Source organism: Schistocerca gregaria, chromosome 4, assembly GCF_023897955.1.
Source record: "Schistocerca gregaria isolate iqSchGreg1 chromosome 4, iqSchGreg1.2, whole genome shotgun sequence".
Taxonomy (NCBI): domain Eukaryota; kingdom Metazoa; phylum Arthropoda; class Insecta; order Orthoptera; family Acrididae; genus Schistocerca; species Schistocerca gregaria.
The window spans coordinates 350,920,094-350,935,408 of record NC_064923.1 but is presented as its reverse complement, the minus strand read 5'-3'; the positions used below and the strand labels follow the sequence as shown (position 1 = coordinate 350,935,408).

General features: G+C 37.5%; 1 protein-coding gene across 2 annotated transcripts in view; it reads left to right on the top strand.

The window, feature by feature from the left end:
- Positions 1–15,315, top strand: part of LOC126267019 (ribokinase-like) — a 63,780-nt gene that overhangs the window by 34,051 nt on the left and 14,414 nt on the right. For both annotated transcript variants that reach the window (XM_049971791.1, XM_049971792.1), the window contains exon 5: positions 10,269–10,360. In XM_049971791.1, the coding sequence (XP_049827748.1) occupies positions 10,269–10,360 (92 nt within the window). The remainder of the gene's footprint in view (positions 1–10,268; positions 10,361–15,315) is intronic.

Genomic DNA, 15,315 nt, shown 5'->3' with positions numbered 1-15,315 from the left:
TTTCTTCAATCACTCCTTTGTTTACTGACTGCCTAGGCATTCTTCCTCCATTGGCTGTGAAATTCCACACTCTGGTCAGAGCCACACCTCGTTACACACACCACGATATTACACTCCTGTCATCGGTTCGCTCATTCCAGACTCCGGCTTGCCAGAAGTGTGTGTGTGTGTGTGTGTGTGTGTGTGTGTGTGTGTGTGTGTGTGTGTGTGTGCACGCGCGCGCGCGTGCGCGTATTAAACAATAAAAAGTGTTAGTCAAGTTGCAAAATATTCTCATTATAGTAATTTCTGGCTTATTAATTCTAATATATCACCTGTAAGGGACGTTCAAAAAGAAACAAGCCGGAGTCTGGAATGAGCGAACCGATGACAGGAGTGTAATATCGTGGTGTGTGTAACGAGGTGTGGTTCTGACCAGAGTGTGAAATTTCACAGCCTGTCACTAGGAGGGCACGCGTGCATGTCACATGACTATACAGAGCTAGCAGCAGCAGGCATCAATCGCCCAACGCTGCCAGTCACATTGTAAACAGTGACATGGAGGTGTCAAAAGAAGAGGTGTTGTTCGTTTTCTGACAATGGAAGGAGTTGGAGGAATAGAAATTTATCGATGAATATCACAAGTGTACAGTGAACACTGCATGCCCCTTGCAAGGGTCACAAGGTGTGGCACAAGCGTTTCAGGGAAGAACGGGTGTTGTTAGCTGATGATGCATGATCTGGAGCACCACACTGCATTACCGATGACAGCGTCCAGTTGGTGGATGCCGCTGTGGTCGGATTGAGTGTCTGTAGTGTTTACACCATCATGAAGGAACAACTGCACAGGCGCAAAGTGTGTGCCCAATGGATGCCCCACAGTCTTCGACCACACCAGGAAGCATGTCGAATGGCCCAATGTCTTGCTCATCTGCAGCACTATGCTCAGGAAGGGAATGCGTTCCTGGGATGAGTGGTGGGTGGATGTGAGTTGTGGTGTCATCACTTCGACGCAGAATCAAAATGACAGTGTCTCCAGTGGAAGCATCCAGGGTCATCACCACCAGAAAAAGCCAAGGCCATCAAAATGAGTGCGGGAAAGCAGCTTGTGTAAGTCAGTTTGAGGAAATAGGCAAAAAATCATTACACAGGTCACTTAATATACTACGAGGCTCAGTTGAACTACTGAACTTTACTACTGACTTCATTGTAACCACATAAACATTTATTTTTGAAGATGCTGAAAACTTCTTTGAACATGTAGGGTACGTTGTTCCAATGGTACTGCATGAGAATGCAAGAATTTCTGGGCTCTCTTCAGTTCCTTCAGGGGCAGGTGCAGCTAGTACATGCTACCCACCAGGCGACCTTATTAGACACATTCTGCACACATGCAAACCACATGGCCACTCCTGTCTGTATGTGTTTGGCCAATGCAGAACTGTTGCAAAGGCTCCAACCCAGCTGCCCAACTGCTCACATGTCATCTGTTTCTCCACCCTTGCCCACTTGTAACTGTTGACTGCCGGCTGCTTGTCAGCAGGCATGCAAGGTAGATCAGCCAGATGTTGGGTGTAGTTGATTTTTGTCAAATGCAGTTTGGAGCACTTTTCTTGAATGCTGTAAACAAACCAGTGATGAATTGTTGAAACCTAAATTGTGTGCTAATGTCAGAACAAAGTTAAGTTTCTGCAGTTTTATAGTTATCTTTCATGAGTTCATTATTTACATTAAAAGAATTTTCACCATTTCCCAGATTCATTTTTTCTGTCACATTTTTTATTGTAGTCCAAAGACTTCTTATCTTTCCTATACGATTTTATTTTTGGTCAAAAGTATATACATTTTGATGATTTGGTGACTGTTAAAATTTTACAATTCAATTTTTAATGTGATTTGAACTTACAATCAGTGTTTATGTTAAGTAAAGTGTTGCATGATATTTAAAATTCATTTTTAACCAAGTGTTTGGGAATACATAATTTGCATATATGGGTTAATTTTTAGAACAACAGTTATGAATGGTGTTACAGAATACATTATATCAAAAGGAAAATTCCCTTCAAAAAATCAGAACTGTGATACTTAGTGGTAATTATTTGCTTTCAGGAAGCCAAATGTTTAGTGCTCCTAAGAAAGAATGTAATAGGCAAAGAGAAAGAGCTTTGTGTCCCCTTGTCCTCACATCAGATGGGTGTCTCTCATCTTGGGGTCTGATTGACCTGCCCTCTTTAACTCCCCCCAACCCCCTCTCCCCTCCCCCCTCCCTTCTCTCTCTCTCTCTCTCTCTCTCTCTCTCTCTCTCTCTCTTTCTTGCCATGTACATTTTTATGTGCCTGGTAACATACTGGCAGTATGAAGTACTTAATATTTTGCCTCATGAAGGTAAGTGATAGCCAGCAATGCTGTCTCATGATTTTATAGAAAGAATTGTATTTTTTTCGCTAACACAAAGTGTTTTGTGTACATCTTTCTGATCAGTACGTTGAAATATTCTTGAATTGCTCAATTCCTTTTTTCAGTTATTAATCTAATCTGCTATTTCCACTTCCATTATTTAAGTTATGTGCCATGCTAGTTGTTGAGTTGTTGTCAATACTGTCAGAAATTGAGCATCATGATGTGACACACTGGGAGCAGTGCTGGTGGTTCTCATCAACCTCTTGTTGTGACTGTGTGGTGGGTCTGAGATCAAGTGAAATGGCAAGGGACTCAACTAAAACTACAGAATAGGTGTGCTCCATAAAATTTAAAGCTCCAATTAGTATTATCTCATTCTGTTTATGACATAAAAAGTTTAATAATGCCTCAAGTTGTTTCATTAACAGTTCAAAATAACAAGATGGAGCACTGCATATTGTGATTATTACTGTTATCTTTTGATAAATATCTGCTTCTGTAGCATAAGTTTGAGTTTTGTGATCACTGCAAAATTTAGTAATAGGAATGTTTTATATTCGTACCCCTTCATAATGTAAGTAGCATCTCCGCCTTTCCTCGTATCTGACCTGCTTTAGCTGGATGCTAAGTGAAGTACTTTCATAACCAGTACTGCTTTATCAGTGGTCAGACAATGTTATCTGTACAACTTCTAGAGTGCAATGCATCTAAACAAATCAGAAGAGCATTAATTTTATGTTTTAAGCCTTTATTTGTTTGTGCAATAAATTTACTTTAACCTCATTTTTAGCTTTGCATGTTTGAGGCTCAAAAAATTCAGTTATATTTAGTTGTGCTGTAGAACTTTTGAGACTGATACTTGTTACAGCTGTACTTAGCTACAGCTGACTTTGGTGTCAATTTAATGGCAATATATTACTGGTGCACTCTCAAATACAACAAAAGACATTTCGGTGTACTGTCGCCAAGTATGTTATAAGTTCAATGTAAGCAATAGTAGCATACTCCTAGCACGTTTTATATTCCATTGTAAACTCATCATATGGTTTTTCATACAAAACTGCATTTTAAAGAATGAAATAAAACTTCTCCCACCTCCTCCACCCTTTTCAAAATTTGCCCTAAACAGTGAGTCAGCAGTAAACAATAAGAGACAGGGGTTGTTTTACTACAGTGTACAAATAGATTGCAGCTGTTAACATGTTTATATGTCCATCCAATAAAACAGAGCAGAATGTATGCAAGCTATATAAATATTGTAAATAAATCATTATAGCCCTCCCAGTGCCCAGAATGGCAAATGTTGATCACACTGATAAACTCCATCTACACAGTTGTACCTATGTTATCCATGCCATTACTGAAGCTTCAGCTACCACATAGTGGTGCTCTGGTTGTTCTATCCATGTTCCTGGAAAATTCAGCTTTTCTGAGCTGATAGCTTATCACTGCCACCAGCCCTTTGGCATACTTAAAGGAATGAATTGTGTTATAGAAGATTACACACTTCAGCGTCCAGGGCTCTGTTTTGAATAGATGCTTATGGTCTCCCACTTGCTCACAAAACCTAAATGGAACTTATAAACTCAAATAAATCCATTAACAGGGCATCAGGCAGGCTGTTGGGCAACTACCTGCTGACTGAGCCACACAGGACAGCATTATGTCTTTTGCAGTGCAAATGGCACAGTTCTTTTTATTTCTGGTGGTGCTGATTTTCTGGCTAACACAACTCTACAAACTGTGTTCATAACAATACTCTATCAGTGTTTCCTGTACATTCATCTGTACTGCCCCCTTGATTCGACAGTGGAAAAACATATGTTAAATCAGGCAATATGGCATAACCACAATTCTTAATGGTGAGAAAAGCTGAGTCAGGAACTCGGTGTGTGAAGAGACTGGTGATTTCCTATACCAAGTCTGTATGTATATACATTAGACAGTTCTTATAATTCTCTAGTTTACCAATGAAGTTAACACAAAAGATACATCAGATGAAAACAGCAAACTGTTAATTCACAGCAAGACAAATTAATTGTTGGCAACCAGTTGAATTTATGAGAACACTGAAGTAGTATGCAGCATTGGGTAGACCACATAACTAATGTACTCCACTGTAGAATGTGTGCCCATTTCTTAAGAACATCTTTTCTGTCCATTGCTCAGTTGAACAGCATTGTTCTGCTGCTAAGTTACAGTTCAGCAGTGACTGAATAATACAAGAGGAATTTATTTTCAGAGTACCTGAGGACTTTTCAGGCAGAGTGGGCTAAAGTGCACATGTCCATTAATTAGGAGGCATGAATTTCTGTACCAGCCATTCCGTTGTACTCACAAAAGTATGAATGTTGTTGACGAGTAATTTAAGTCACAGAGAACACCTAAAACAGCTCTCCACATTGTGTGTGGTGGTATTCAGTCCTGAGACTGGTTTGATACAGCTCTCCATGCTACTCTACCCCGTGCAAGCTTCTTCATCTCCCAGTACCTACTACAACCTACATCCTTCTGAATTTGCTTAGTGTATTCATCTCTTGGTCTCCCTCTGTGATTTTTACCCTCCACACTGCCCTCCAATACTAAATTGGTGATCCCTTGATGCCTCAACACATGTCCTCCCAACCGATCCCTTCTTCTAGTCAAGTTGTGCCACAAACTTCTCTTCTCCCCAATCCTATTCAATACTTCATCATTAGTTATATGATCTACCTATCTAATCTTCAGCATTCTTTCGTAGCGCCACATTTCAAAAGCTTCTATTCTCTTCTTGTCCAAACTATTTATCGTCCATGTTTCACTTCCATACATGGCTACACTCCATACAAATACTTTCAGAAATGTCTTCCTGCCACTTAAATCTATTCTCAATGTTAACAAATTTCTCTTCTTCAGAAACATTTTCCTTGCCATTGCTAGTCTACATTTTATATCCTCTCTACTTCGACCATCATCAGTTATTTTGCTCCCAAATAGCAAAATTCCTTTACTACTTTAAGTGTCTCATTTCCTAATCTAATTCCCTCAGCATCACTTGACTTAATTCGACTACATTCCATTATCCTCGTTTTGCTTTTGTTGATGTTCATCTTATACCCTCCTTTCAAGACACTATCCATTCCATACAACTGCTCTTCCAAGTCCTTTGCTGTCTCTGACAGAACTACAATGTCATTGGCGAACCTCAAAGTCTTTATTTCTTCTCCGTGGATTTTAATACCTACTCCGAATTTTTCTTTTCTTTCCTTCACTGCTTGCTCAATATACACATTCAATAACATCGTGGAGAGACTACAACCTTGTCTCACTCCATTCCCAACCACTGCTTCCCTTTCATGGCCCTCTGGTTTCTGTACAAATTGTAAATAGCCTTTCGCTCCCTGTATTTTAACCCTGCCACCTTCAGAATTTGAAAGAGCGTATTCCAGTCAGCATTGTCAAAAGCTTTCTCTAAGTCTACAAATGCTAGAAACGTAGGTTTGCCTTTTCTTAATCTAGCTTCTAAGATAAGTTGTAGGGTCAGTATTGCCTCGTGTGTTCCAACATTTCTACGGAATCCAAACTGATCTTCCCCGAGGTCGGCTTCTACTAGTTTTTCCATTCATCTGTAAAGAATCTGCATTAGTATTTTGCAGCCGTAACTTATTAAACTCATAGTTCGGTAATTCTCATATTTGTCAACACCTACTTTCTTTGGGATTGGAATTATTATATTCTTCTTGAAGTCTGAGGGTATTTCGCCTGTTTCATACATTTTGCTCACCAGATGGTAGAGTTTCGTCAGGACTGCCTCTCCCAAGGCTGTCAGTAGTTCTAATGGAATGTTGTCTACTCCCGCGGCCTTGTTTCGACTCAGGTCTTTCAGTATTCTGTCCAACTCTTCAGCAGTATCGTATCTCCCATTTCATCTTCATCTACATCCTCTTCCATTTCCATAATATTGTCCTCAAGAACATTGCCCTTGTATAGACCCTCTATATACTCCTTCCACCTTTCTGCTTCCCCTTATTTGCTTAGAACTGGGTTTCAATCCTAGCTCTTGACATTCATGCAAGTGGTTCTCTTTTCTCCAAAGGTCTCTTTAATTTTCCTGTAGGCAGTATCTATCTTACCCTTAGTGAGATAAGCCTCTGAATCCTTACATTTGTCCTCTAGCCATCCCTGCTTAGCCATTTTGCACTTCCTGTTGATCTCATTTTTGAGACGTTTGTATTCCTTTTTGCCTGCTTCATTTACTGCATTTTTATATTTTCTCCTTTCATCAATTAAATTCAGTATTTCTTCTGTCACCCAAGGATTTTCTCTTGCCCTCGTTTTTACCTACTTGATCCTCTGCTGCCGTCACTACTTCATCCCTCAAAGCTACCCATTCTTCTTCTACTGTATTTCTTTCCCCCATTCCTGTCAATTGTTCCCTTATGCTGTCCCTGAAACCCTGCACAACCTCTGGTTTAGTCAGTTTATCCAGGTCCCATCTCCTTAAATTCCTACCTTTTTGTAGTTTCTTCAATTTTAATCCACAGGTCATAACCAATAGATTGTGGTCAGAATCCACATCTGCCCCTGGAAATGTCTTACAATTTAAATCCTGGTTCCTAAATCTTTGTCTTACCATTATATAATCTATATGAAACCTGTCAGTATCTCCAGGCTTCTTCCATGTATACAACCTTCTTTCGTGATTCTTGAACCAAGTGTTAGCTATCTCTCCACATCATAACAATATTGTATCAGAGTCCAAATATTCATGTGTACTGTAAGTGGTAGAAATGAGATTAATTAACCTGAGTTCCTGTAGAAACAAATTGTAAAACTGACTCTCCTGAAAGTGAGAGCTACATACACAAGCATAAAATAATGCTCAGTGTATTGTATAAATCCTGACTTGAGTGGTGGCATTACTAATGTCCTCCCATTGCAAATATTGCATTTGTCTCTGGCAGCATAGAAATGTGTCTTGGGTTCTTAATGCCATGGTGATGATGATATTTGTCAACTAATTACTGGTTGTTAAAGGACATAACAGTTGTAGTCAGTACTGTCAGTTACATATGACAATGCTGGTGGGAAAATCATAAGCTTGGGATTTTACTCAACTCTGATATGGCAAGAATATTGAAAATATTTTATAAAAGACAGCTTTGTGTAGAGCATTGTTATCATACAAGTTGCTTTGTATTTGTCTCAGTGTATGCTTCCAGAGTTAGACTGTATTTAGTGTGTTGTTTGAAGCCCCTCGGTCCACAGTTTAAAAAAACAATGCTGCTTGTTTTAACCTTTTTGCAATCAACCATTTTGAGTGGTGAAAGCTAAAAATGTTGTTTTTTTACTGTCAGAGTTTTGTTTAAATTGTCACTTGTCATACTGCATTCAATTTTTTAAAAATGAAAAAAATACAACTTAACCCACATAAGTATGCAGTTATTATGGTGTTCCCTGATTGTCATACATCTTCACTTTAAATTGATTATAAGTGACAAAAAGTGTTTTACAAAATAATGTGAATTTGATTTTATACAATTAACAGTACACATGATTCAGGGAAAGCTAATTAATGTCCATAAAATTTATTTTACAAATTTCTTTGTAAAGTGACACAAGAAAAGTAAAATTTGTAATATTATTTGATTGTACAGTACAGTCTGCCCAATGTATGCAGTTCTTTATCTGCCCAGTATGCAGTTGTGTATCACTTAAGACTTGTGTTTTGTAGGGGAATACATTTTACCAAACCATGGGAAAGTGTTAAATGGTACGAAAACAGTGTATGTCTTCCGTTGAGTCCCATATTCAGTCAGCATGCTGTAATACCCCTTACCTTGGCTGTTGTGATATTCTTCCATTTTCGTATGGGCTGGACAAAGTAGCAGTATGTGTATATATAAACTGAGTAATGAGTGATTTGTTTCAGTGACAATTAGTTAAAGTAATGCTGTAGTGAAAATAAATTGAAATACTCAGTTGTAGAAGATTCCATTGGTTGCATATCTTACGTCTTTTGGTCTAGGCACCTTGTGAAATGGATGTGGTAATGGCTGTAGAATTTCAGGTGCAGTCACTTCAGTGTACTGTGTATTTTCCATTCTGTCTTCACTTTTAATCAGTGTAGCAGCAAGAACATCATTGTCACCTTCTGAAGCACTGGGGGAGGGGGGGGGGGGGAGGGTGCTAACAGTAGATCTTTACCTTGACATTCAAAGAATTAATAACATTTTGTGTTACATGCAAAGTCCCAACAGAAAGAGTGTTATGATCCATTCTCAAAACAACAATATTGTGCTCATTTTAATAGTTTTCATGCACATTTATATCATCTGCATCCACAGCTGAGGACACGAAGCACTCTACTGATGCCATTCTCTATTCAGGCCTAGCCAGTACAAATCCTTGTAAGGGAAGGATTTCTATCAATACATTTAGTCGATAATGAGAGGTGAGTTGGTGGCATACATTTTATAATTGCTAGGCTCTGCACCAAAGTCCTGCATTAAATTCAGTATATCCCTGTATTCTCTTCTGAATTGAAAGCAGATGACATTGTTGATGATGACATTAAGTTCGATCACTTCCTCAATGCTTTGTAAGAGGAATTGGCTATATGACAGCACTGGGTTTTCCCCATTTCCTTTCATCATCATTATCATTAACAAATATAATTATGTTTTACCTTCTGCATGCCTAGTCTTGCAGTCTTCTGTCAGTGATCTGCACTTACCAGTTACACTTGATACATTTGACAAGCATGCTGCTGCAGCTGGATCAAGAGGAAATGAGTTGAGTGCAACAGGCTGTGATGCACGTACTCTGCTGCGGACACCACCACCACCACCACCAACAACAACAACAACAACAACAACACCCCTATCACCACTACTACCCTTAACATTTGACAAGGGAAGATCCAAGAGGACATAATTGACCACAATCTGTGTGCATATTTTTAATCCTTACAACTCATTGCCCCATCCATCAGTTGTATGTAAGAGACTTCCATGATTGTTTTCCCATTTTACTGTGATTCTTTGTTGTGAAATGTTACTTTATATGTAGTTTTTGGAAATGAGTCTGGTGCAATACTTTATGTTTGTGGATGACTTCTCAATTTTCTATTTTTCTAATACTCACATATCAACTTCACATTAACTACACTACTGTATTGCAGTGCCGGGATGAGTGACCAACAAAAGCTGGGTTTAATTTCCCAGAAAGGGAACCTGTTTTTTTTACCGGAATATACCTCTGAAACTACATATTTTAAATAACTGAATGCAAAGAAATGGGGAGCAGCTGATACTTTGTATTACAGTTTTACTGAAAACTGGCCAGCCAGCTCACTGTTCTTATCTATAAATTCTTAATGTGTTGCTATAGGATGGTATGTTTCTAATTGGCAACTAGATTTTGTGTTCAAGTCCCAGTTCCACTTAGTCTATATGGAGGCCAGATTCTTATAGTGCAAAATTTCTGTTTGGGCTGTCTGTCACCTAGGTTTTCTACCATTATTTGTATGCACATGAAGGTTTTATAACACCTACCTTGGAAAATTTTGCCATTCAGTCTCTCAGAGAACAATCAGTTTAGCAGTTACAGTATCTGTGACAGTCAGAGATAAATATGTTAACTCAACACAGTAGTATGTCCCTGCTTTGATTACTAATGTGGTTCAGTTTGATTTTGGACCTCTTGGAGTACTTAACATTGTGCACTCTAAACTCAATTCATCAAGTTAACTATTCTGATTTTTAGATGGCGTACGCCGATGAATGTGTCCTAGGGGGCTTCATATTCTTCTTAACTATCTGGATTCAACGGTTCTACTCCTGGCTGGATCCTAGATAGAGAAATGTTATTCAGTAAAACAGCCTAACTGTGTACACTTCTCTCTACAGGAATTTCCATCCTGAATGTAGCACCAGCCAGTTCCAGCCTTCCTCCAGAGATTTACGACCTTGTTGACATATTGTGTGTCAATGAAGTTGAGGTTTGTGTTTTATGAATATTCAAATAATAATTACATTTTGCCATTATTACTGCAAAGGTAGCCTAACTCTTTGTTCATCATCTTATTGAAATCCTTGAGCTTTAAAAGAATGGAACCATAATTGGTAAATGTGATGAGATTCAGGTGAAATTTATTCAAAATTGAATAATCATATAAGACTTTGACTAAAGTCAGAGGAAGGAGCAAATGCTGACAAGTTAGGACTTGTTATGTGTAACTGATGGACAGCCAGCTTGAGGTTAGTTGCTTTGAAGATCAGTATCAATGCAAACTTAAACATGACTGTAGTGAGTTATTTAATGAATAAACCTCTTACATGTAGTCAGTGGTTTTGATTGCAATGACAAATACTCCATAAACAAGCAAGGGACATTATTTACAGAATTCAGGCCTTCTTCAAGCACTAAGCAGAAAAAGGTCCAATTCTTTATGTTACCAAACGTAAATAGTACAATGCAATAGTGTCACACAAAAAGTTGCAGAGGAACATAACTTTGTATGTTCAAACAAAACAGAAATTTATTTTGTGATAGTGTCTTTTAATATAAAGAAGTGATTAATCGTTATAAAAGTGATGTAGTGGAAAAAATGGTTTTTAGAAAATACCGTACTTGGGTTGTACTAGTGTGGAGCACCCACAGAATAAAGGCAAAAATTACCAAATGTGGGCAAGGTCTTGTAGAATTTTAGGTTCATTATTCCAAAAAGAGGACAGAACAAATGTACCTGAAAAGGTGGGAATTAGATCTGTGAACAGTTAACTGTGTGTGTGTGTGTGTGTGTGTGTGTGTGTGTGTGTGTGCGCGCGGGTGGGTGGGTGGGCGGGTGGGTGTGCACGCGCGCACGCGCTCGCGCTCACTCGTGCCCTCGCTCGTGCCATCCCTCAGGAAATAAAAGCTGAATATAAACTAAATTCATAAATGTGGAAAGAAATCTTAAGATAGAAACACACAGTTGATGTTGAAAGACAAGATCTGAATTCATAAAAACATTATAAATAGAGAAATCCAAATTGCTGCTACATATTTCATGCTTTATTGGTTTGCGAAAGGCCTATTTTAGCTACCTGCGAATAATACATGGTCTCATTAATCTTAGTTTCTATTCTCAAGTATAATTATTGACAAAATTTGGTGTTTACACAATATAACTTATGCCTAGCTGTCCTTGACATCCACAAAACATCATCTAGTTATGTTACTGTGTAATGATTTGGTTGTGAAGTCTCATAGGTGAGGTGATTGCAAGGTTGTGGCAGCTATACTGCCATATCACAATCATTAATATTGTTGTAGAAGAGACTTTTTTGTTGGCTATGTCCTTTTTTCTGGTGGTTGTTTTTTGACAGAACACCAGTGATGTTATATGTTTACAATTTTGTATTGATTTATTGACCTATGAGTTTTATGTAATAGTGATTTGATATTTGCTAATAATTTTATTTTTGTTTATAAAATGTTATTGGCAGTATACGTTTATCCATTATCTATATTTAAAAGTCAATAAAATTGTCAGTATAGTGTTTGTATTTATGCTCAGTTTGTTCGTTTAATCTGCCATTTGATAGTTAAATGTGTGCATATAAATTTGTATTTCTTCTATGTTATTCACGGTTCTTTCCTTTGGTACTATGTGTAATATTTATTTGCATAGCTCATTCTGTTCTACTTTGTGGCTTTCTGTTTTTAAGTGATTTATGAAAAAGGATGGATTTGTATCAGTTTCTGGTGTGTTCTTAGTACCTAATTCCAAAATTTTTTCCTGTTTGTCCCATATAACATTTATTGCAATCTTGACATATGATTTAGTATATGGCGGAATTTGTATGGACTGGTAGTTTTTTTCCCTGAGTGAATTTTTATTTTTAGATTTTGTTTGGTTCAGTAGGCTAAATGTTACTTCCATATTTTTCAGTAATGCATTTAATTTGTTGGATATATTTCCGATGTATGTTCTAAGTATGCATAAGATCTTGTGTGTCACCGGTGATTATTTCAGAAGTTTCATGTCTTTGTGTTTCAGTGTGTGTACTTGGTTTTATTATTATTATTATTATTATTATTATTATTATTATTATTATTTTAATGTGAGTGATTGTTTGGTTTATAGTCATTATGTTGTACTGTAAACTGTATAACTGCTAGTTTCTTTGCATTGCAGCTTGTTCTAATGGTTGGTTGGTTAATCTGTTGATCACAGTATGGAAATGTGTGTGTGTGTTTATTTGCTTTAGGGTGACATGCTTTGCATTTATGATGTTGTCTATCATTACGGATTTTCTAAAAATGTTGAAGTTGAGTGCGGTGTTAATATTTTTGATTTTCCGGTCTAGAAAATTTATTGTTGTATTAGTATCTAATTCCATTGTAAGTTTCATTTTTGGATGTGTGTATTTACTTGTTGGTGTGGGGTTCTGAAAAACTGTTGTTCTAAGGTGTTTAATAAGATGTCCACTATAATTTTTTTGTTGATATTAATGTAAGCAGTTCAGTAATGTCGGATATACTGACAGTAGATGTTTTCCCATTTTGGAGTAGGTTTTGCTCTACAGTTCTTATCGTTTCGTGGACCGTTATATTTGTGTAGTGGTTGGTGATGTCAAATGATACAAATTTCCCATTTGCTGGAATTTTTATATCTTTTATTTTGTTTGGCTGTGTTTGTGAATTTTTGATGGTGGATTTTTGTTATATGTGTAATACTTTGTATGTATATTGTTCAGTTTTTTACTAATGAGGTAGGTCGGGCTGCCTATGCAACTGACTATGTGACATATAGTAATAAATTCTTTATGGATCTTAGGTTAACAATGTAATTTTGGTGTCTTTGGGTTCATAACTACATACGCTCTTTTTTCATAATCTGTAAATATTGTGTTGCGAGATTTGATGACCTTTTAAGCCTGTGCTGCAAATTTATTGGGAGGGCCACTCTCGATTCTTGTGATATTGTTAGTTTTAAAGAAACTGGTTACTTTGGATATGTGATCATTTCAGTTTAATACAATCATACTATTACCTTTATGTGCTTTTTGGCTGTTGCATTGTTTATGATGTGTTCATGGTTTATTCTACTTAGTATAGAGTAGTGTGTTTTCTTTTGTTGCCCATATGTATGTTGTTGGAGTAAGTCTTCAGAGAATTCATGGTTATTTCCTTCAGTGTTATGTGTAATACACGCGTTACTCATTCTGTCTGGTTTGCTTTGTGGTTTTCTATTTTTGTGTGAATGATGAAACTGGATGGATTTGTATCACTTCTTCTGCTGTGTTCTTGATATCTGATTTCAAGATTTCTTCCTGTTTGTCCTGTATAAAATTTACAGCAGTCTTGTCACTGGATTTGGTACACGCCTGAATTTGTGTGGACTGGTAATATTGTTATCCCTGAGTGAACTTTGCGTTTATCGATTATGTTTGATTTGGTAAGCTAATCTTACTCTTGTATTTTTCAGTAATGCATTTAAATTGTCACACATATTTCCTATGTATGTCACAATTACTTCAGTGAAGATGACAATAAAACACCAAAACACAATGACAGTACAAGTGTTCAACAGAACAAAAAAACCGTAATCCTTAAACATATATATGACCAGCAAAATAAAACACTGTACTAAATCAAATAAACCACAAACTCATCACAAACAATGCAACAATCATAAAAGCAATAGACTGGTTATAATAAGCCAAAATGATTACATAACAAAGTAAACAGTTTCCTGACAGCTAATAATATCATAAAAAAAAAATTGGGACCCTACTAATAAATTTGCAGCTCATACTAAAAAAGCCACCAAATCTCACAAAACAATATTTACAGACGATAAAAAAAGAAAAATATAGCTTTGAACAAAAGAACAAAATTATATTATCAACCTAAAATCCCCAACATTTTATTCCTATATGTCCTTTAATCAACCGCACAAATGGCTCCACCTACCTCATGAGTAAAAAAGTAAACAACCTGCTTACAAGGTATTGCACATATAGCAAATAATTCACAATCGAAAATTCTTGAATGCTGGCAAACAAAATAAGACATAAAAATTCGAGCAAATGGTAAATTTGTATCATTTGACATCACCATCCTTTACACAAATACAGGGGGTTTCAAAAATGACCGGTATATTTGAAAAGGCAATACAAACTACGCGAGCAGCAATAGAAATACACCGTTTGTTGCAATATGCTTGGGACAACAGTACATTTTCAGGCAGACAAACTTTCGAAATACAGTAGTTACAATTGTCAACAACAGATGGCGCTGCGGTCTGGGAAACTCTATAGTACGATATTTTCCACATATCCACCATGCGTAGCAATAATATGGCGTAGTCTCTGAATGAAATTACCCGAAACCTTTGACAACGTGTCTGGCGGAATGGCTTCACATGCAGATGAGATGTACTGCTTCAGCTGTTCAATTGTTTCTGGATTCTGGCGGTACACCTGGTCTTTCAAGTGTCCCCACAGAAAGAAGTCACAGGGGTTCATGTCTGGCGAATAGGGAGGCCAATCCACGCCGCCTCCTGTATGTTTCGGATAGCCCAAAGGAATCACACGATCATCGAAATATTCATTCAGGAAATTAAAGACGTCAGCCGTGCGACGTGGCCAGGCACCATCTTGCATAAACCACGAGGTGTTCGCAGTGTCGTCTAAGGCCACAAATTCACAAAGAATGTCCAGATAGCGTGATGCAGTAATCGTTTTGGATTTGAAAAATGGGCCAATGATTCCTTTGGAAGAAATGGCGGCCCAGACCAGTACTTTTTGAGGATGCAGGGACGATGGGACTGCAACATGGGGCTTTTCGGTTCCCCATATGTGCCAGTTCTGTTTATTGACGAAGCCGTCCAGGTAAAAATAAGCTTCGTCAGTAAACCAAATGCTGCCCACATGCATATCGCCGTCATCAATCCTGTGCACTATA